This window comes from Euwallacea similis, chromosome 3 (genome assembly GCF_039881205.1).
Source record: "Euwallacea similis isolate ESF13 chromosome 3, ESF131.1, whole genome shotgun sequence".
NCBI classification, from domain to species: domain Eukaryota; kingdom Metazoa; phylum Arthropoda; class Insecta; order Coleoptera; family Curculionidae; genus Euwallacea; species Euwallacea similis.
The window spans coordinates 8,585,026-8,591,543 of NC_089611.1; the positions used below are offsets into that span (position 1 = coordinate 8,585,026).

The 6,518-nt window shown below is 50.0% G+C and overlaps 2 protein-coding genes across 2 annotated transcripts; both read right to left on the reverse strand.

Moving 5' to 3' along the window:
* Window positions 1–3,043: 3,043 nt before the first annotated feature.
* Window positions 3,044–3,940, reverse strand: LOC136419956 (uncharacterized). Its single transcript, XM_066406566.1, has one exon. It carries the CDS (start codon window positions 3,938–3,940, stop codon window positions 3,044–3,046), a length of 897 nt encoding a protein of 298 aa, XP_066262663.1.
* Window positions 3,941–3,950: 10 nt separating this feature from the next.
* Window positions 3,951–5,804, reverse strand: LOC136419957 (uncharacterized). The gene has a single exon (XM_066406567.1). It carries the CDS (start codon window positions 5,802–5,804, stop codon window positions 3,951–3,953), a length of 1,854 nt encoding a protein of 617 aa, XP_066262664.1.
* Between the last annotated feature and the right edge of the window lie 714 nt (window positions 5,805–6,518).

A 6,518-nucleotide genomic window follows, 5' to 3' on the forward strand; every position in this document is an offset into this window, starting at 1 on the left:
AAGCTACGCCAATGTATGTCAGTATTTGTTGGGGAGACTTTACGTGGAGGGAGTGACGACGACACCCAAAAAGCCATACCGAAGGTTGTTTTATGTTTGGGAAATACGCTACTTGTGAATAGACGCAGTCTAAATTGAACTAATGGTGAGATCCGCAATTTAGCGTGTCTCCAATGCCCCAATAAAAGGGACCGATATAGGTATGCGCCCGACGGTTGGGTTTATGATGGTAGGCGCCCTTATGACGCAGAAAGTCCGATCTATACAGGGTTATTCACCCAAACCGTTCATTAGAAGTTTACTAGGATCTAAAAGTGATGCGAATTGGAAAATTTGGAGTTAAGTTAAGTTCGATATATACTATTTTTTAAAAATATTTTCAATTTGCTGTTACTTCCGGTTTAACCGGAAATAGCTGTATACGGCATACGGTAAATCACAGCAAAGAGTTTGTTGCTGAGGATGGGACACATACACAAAGGATAGAATCTCAGTGGAACGTATTGAAGCGAAAATTGAAAGGACGATCTATACCGGAAAGTCAATTCGCTGATGTTCTGTGTGAAGAACTCTGGCGTTGCTATTGTCAAAAAATCAATATCGACCCAATGGAAGCTTTATTAAATATAATTCGTTTGGAATATGGTGATTTCCGTTAATAAATAAATTAATCTAAAAAAACTAAGTTTATTTTGCTATATACTTACCTAAATTTACCTTTTTTTTTGTGCCCGAGGAGGTGGAAATCTTCCAAAAACACCCGGCCTGGTAGTCCCTCGGCCGGGTAGTGTGGGATTCGACCGACTATTACGTCGCCCGCCTACCCACTAAAACCACCTTCTCTCTTCTTATAGCCCCGGTATCACCTGGTCCGCATTCCTTCGGGGCTCCCGGTCCTTCAATCTGCAGTCCGCTTCTCCAGCCTTTTTCTCCTGATGCACTACCTCTCTTTCTTCCTGCACATAATCTTATATAACATACATTCAAACGCTTTCCACCTACTCTCCTTTTCCACAAGTTCGCTGCCAATCGTCCCTCGGTCCAGGTTGAGTCCAGCCCCTCTAGCCTCGGTTCGCTCAGCCTCCCACTCCGGACATCCCCAGAGTGTTTGCTCCGGGGTGTCCGTGACTCCGGGCTCCTCGCAAAACCAGCAGCCGTTACTCTCTTCAACACCTATTCTGTGCAGGTATTTCCCGAACACACCGTGTCCAGTAAATACCTGCGTCAGTTCCGTTCTGCGTCATAACCGGTCCTCGTCCATTCACATTCGACCCAACGTCTTATGATCGGAACGAGGACCTTCATCCACCCATCATACATAGCCCATTCATTCTCCCATTCATTCATCACCCATTCTCTGGCCTCATTTCTTATACCTTTTCCTCTTTCCCACACCATTCTCCTTTCTTCCACACACAATCTGATCGGCGGGATCTTGGCCAGTGCCAACACCGCCGCACACGGAACCGTTCGATACGCGCAGGCCACCCTGATCGCGAGCATTCTGTTCGCCCGCTCCAGGACGGCCCTGTACGTCTTGGTTCCTAGCGCTCCTTGCCACACTGGTACAGCGTACAACAGCGTCGACGATGCCGCCATGACCATCACCCGCCTCCTGTCATAACCCAGCCCATTCACCCTGGAGAGAATGCCATCCAGCTTGCGGATTATTCCCCCCACCTTGTCAGCCGTTCTGCGAGTGTGCTCGCCGAACCTAGCGTCCTTGCTGAACCACACCCCCCGGTACTTGACACTTGCACTCGTCTCATACCTGAAATCATCCACAACTACACTCATACTTGGTAACTTACGCCTTCCGGCCAGTAACACCATCTCGGTCTTCTCGGACGCCATGCTGAGCCCCTTGGCACGGAACGTGTCAATGACCTTCTCCATGGCCTCTCTGGTCCTCAACTCCAGTGTTTCCCTGCTCCCCGCCGTAACCACCAACGTCAGATCGTCCGCGTACGCCACTGGTGTGACGCCTTTTGGATAGTCTAGCTTCAGCAGCTCGTCGTAATACAAGTTCCACAACACCGGACCCAGTACGGACCCTTGAGGCACCCCACACGATAGTTCCCGGACCTCCCCGTTAGGCAACTGCACCGACCTTTCGTCGAGGTACGACTGTACCACGCCTACAAGGTACCCGCTGACCTGGGACCTCTTTAGTGTCTCCACTATTTGGTCCCAAGGTGCTGAGATAAACGCGTTCTTAACGTCAATAGTTACCATCACGCAGAGGCCCGCATGTGTGTAACTGGTCTCTTTGATTTTCTCCACGATCCACATCACAGCCCGCATAGCGTCTATGGTGCACCTACCCTTAACAAAACCAAACTGGTTCTTGTCAATCATACCGTGTTCCCCGACCTGGGTCATCAGCCTGGTCTTGATGATCTTCTCAGCGACCTTCCCGAGTCCATCGATAAGACAGATGGGTCGGTACGATGCCTCCGCTCCCGGGTCCCTCTTCGGCTTCTCCACCAGGACGAGCCGGACCCTCTTCCAGTTCTGCGGTAATTCCCCCGTCACCAAGATGTTCGTGACACAGTCTGCCATCCCTTGGGGATTAATCCCAAGGTAGGTCTTAATGATTTCATTGGGGATTCCGTCCAACCCTGGAGCCTTCCTACTCCCGAGTTCCCGGGCCGCCTGTCGGATCTCCTCCGCCGAGACCTGCTCCACGTCCTCAGCACCTGTAACAACCCTATCCCATCTTATCCTATCTCTTACCGGGAACAGTTCCTCCACCCGCTTCAGCATATCCGCTTCTGCCAGGTGGCTCGGTTTCAGGCGACCAAGCTTCCCAGCCACGATCTTGTAGCCGAGCCCCCAGATGTTCGTCTCCAGGTCGTTGCACAACTTCTTCCACGCGTCCCCCTTGGCATTCCTAATGGATTCCTTCAGGGTCTTCTTCGCTTGCACATACTCTTCTTCAGCCACCCTTCTGCCCTCATTCGTCTCCTTGCTCCCCCTTATTCTTGTCATCATGCCTGGCCTGCAAACACTCTTTTCTATGCAAACTTACAGTTTCATTCCATCAATACACCGCTTTCCTGCTACCCGTTCTTCCATTCTTCCTAAGCAAGCACTCGTTGAAGGCTTCCCCGATTTCCCTTACTATTTGGTCCGGCTCGGTTCCGCCTTCTAAAACATTCTCACTTACGTATCTATTCAACTTACTCAAACCTTTCACTGTGATGATCCATTCGTCAGTCTTCCTCTCATCCGTCTTTCCCAGACTTTCAGGTCTATCCCCCACGATTCTGTAGGTGATGTACCTATGTCCACTCCCACTCTCAATGTCCCGTTCGACCCGCCACTCTCTCACCGTACGCGCCACAGTAGCGCCACCTATGGTTACGTCTATGACCGATCTTCCGTTCTTGTTACCGATCATCCACTCCGCCCCGATGTTAAGTGGGGTGAGTTGACTCGCCCCAACAAACTCCTCCAGGACTCTTCCATAGGCATTCGTGACGTCAGAGCCGAACATCGCGCACTTTGCATTCAGGTCCCCGGCTATGAGGACCCTCCTGCCGTCCAGGTCAGCGACGAACCTGTCTAACCTATCTATCATCGCTTTAAACTCACCCGTGCTCTTATTTGGCGAAAAGTATACCGAGACTAGCGTTAACCGTCCCAGCTCCACCGCCACGAACCCCCGGTCCTTGTGTATGGACCTCGTCCTCATCCCGCTTTTCAGCCAGATGAACGCATCATCGTCTCTATCCCGGATTGCATCCTTCAAGGCTTTGTTCGGTTCTTGTCCTAGAACGACATCGATGTCCTGTTCCCTGATCGTATGGAACAGCAGATCGGTAGCAACCCGTTTTCTGTCCAGGTTGATCTGCAAACATCTAAGATTTCTGAGCCTCGCCATTGTACCATTCGTGTCCTCCTCATTCACTCCCGCACCTAAAACATGCATACCCATTACTCACTCCTTACCTTCCCTGATCCATGTTCCTGTCCCCGGTAGCCCCCGGTGCCTCGTCCATCTTCTCCGTTGGCCTTGGCTCTGACCCACCAGTGTTTTTGGGGGTCGTTTCCCGACCACCTGCAAGAGCCTTAACCGGTCCCTTGCAGCCGGGTCCCCCCGCGCTGTGTCCCTCTGCTTTACAGAGGGGGCAGTAGCGAGGGTCTTTGCATTCCCTCGCCCTATGCCCCTCCTTCCCGCATCGGGAGCACAGCCGGGTCCTGTACACCCCTTTGCACTCCTGGACCCGGTGTCCTGATTTCCAGCAGCGGTAGCACCTTCCGGTGTCCTTCCGCTCCCTAAGTCGGCACATATTTATGCCGATCTTCAGGCTGGTCACCCCTCGGAGACCGGCCGCATCCCTCTCTCTGACGAGGATAGTGGCTGTCTGGCAGCTCCCATAGTTCGTCCGGAGTCCCTTCAGTCGGAGCTTCTTGGGATCCAGCCCAGTCGCAGCAGCCACTGCTCCGATGGCATCATCCCCCGTGATCACCCCGTCCATTCCTGTAATCTGGAACACTACAGTCTGCCCGTAACCCCCAGACCTGACCTTATCCTTCCCTAATCCTTTCCCCAGTATGTCCTTCAGCTTCTCCCCCTGTTTTCCCTCCTTGGGGAGCGTGATGAGCACCTCCCCCTTTTTCGTCACTCTGACCGTCCCGATGTCCACTTTGGTCTGGCTGTTTGCGACCAGCTGGTATACCCTGCGGAGAGTGTCATTATAACTCACCCCCTCCTGTTTGGCTACGAAGACGACCCCCTCTTCTTTTCTCTTTGGATCCGGACCTTTGACTGCCTGCCCCCCAGTGGTTGTCCGTCCAGGCAAGTACAGCTTGATCCTAATTTTCGTCTCCAGGTTCCAGCATGCGAACTCGCACACCTTCCGAAGCTTCCACGGATCAGCCTCCGGTATCAACGAGATGACTACGCTTTCCCTCCTTTTCTCCAGCATCGTGGCAGTAAGTTTCCTAAGGGCCTCGAAGACCCCCTCTGACCCCGTACTGTTCAACTCCTGGAAGTAGACGTGTTTTTGCTTAGTTATAACCTTACCTTCTTTCCTCAGGTTACACGTCTGGATAAGGCTGGGTATCCTTCCCTCCTCCGTCTCGAGTTTTCTCAACTCCGGAAGGAACTGCAAGAACCTCTCCTTGACAGAGCTCTCCCCTTTTCCCACAAGAATGGCCAGGTCCATTCTAAAACCCTCGCTGATGGGATCTCCATAAGCCACCTCGGTCGCTCCGAAGATCTCCTCATCCCATCTCTCTTTGATGGCCTCCAAGATCCTTCCCTCCTTTGCTAAAATGGTTAACTTCTCCTTAAACTCACCCTTAGTCCTTTCCTCCTCTGTTTCGGTCTGGCATTCCACCGAGACCCCTTTCCTCTTGCCGGCCATCAGCCGGGTTATTTCTCCCCTCAGTCTGCTGTTTTCTTCCTCTAGGTTCTTTGTCTTCAAATCCTTTCCCTCTTCTCCAATCACCATGCTCCTAATGGTGCTTTTTAGCTCCGAAACGGCATCGACCAGTTCCTGCTTGGGATGATAACTCTCCCTTAGGATTCGGTCGACCTCTGCCATTTGCTCTTTAGCCACCTCTAGCATCGTCTTGGGCCTTGCTTCTTCTAACTCCGCGTGCGACTCCTCCATCCTCTTCCTCTTCCCCTTCGGTGCGCTTTCTGGCGACTCCTCTGTGGAAAAGGTACAATTTTCCTCACCTTTGTCCTTTGGCGGGGTTCTTTGCACCCTCCCTCTCCTGGCAAACCCAGTCTCCATGCCTTCGATTTCTTCCTTCCTGATCCAGGTCTCCGGAACACTCCTCTTTCTCATGGGTACCTAAATTTACCTAAACTTACCTCAACTTACCTCAATTTATTTTATTTATCCCACACAGCACCTCTGTTCGCTCCACGGTCCCGTAAGAGAGTCAAGTATTGAAATAAATGTGAAAAAGGAAACTTTTGAACAAAGCATTTCCGCACCAAAAAAAAACATATTGGTGAACTACTAAGCGAGTAGATTACGGAAAAAAAAAAGTAACGCTCTAAGTGGTTTCCGTGATATCCAAGTTTTACCCAAAACGTTGATAAAGTTGTTTCAAAAACATGAACTTATATTGCATAATTTTAGTCCAGTAGAGGAAGGACACGTTTTTATTAACCGCGCATTAAAACCGCATATTGTAAATAAAACAATTTTAAGCGACGGTACTTTTTTATTTTCTAACTGTGCCGTTAATCAAATGCCTCAACAGATGACTTACAAAAATTAGGTGCAAACTTTGAAAAGAAATCCTTGTTTGGTTACAACCAACTGGGAAGTGAAATTAAATTAATTAACCAAACTATAAGTTTTTCATATTTACTTAGGAGATATAGTGAACAAAATATGTCAAAGACCCATAATATGTTTCAGCTACAAAACACTGCAGGTCATTTAGTGTTAAAGCAATTTACAACTACTGCCCTGTAAAGGGCTTTATTTGCAATATAAATAGTGAAACGAACGGCATTAAAATTCATGAAGAAGAAATTATAAAGTTGC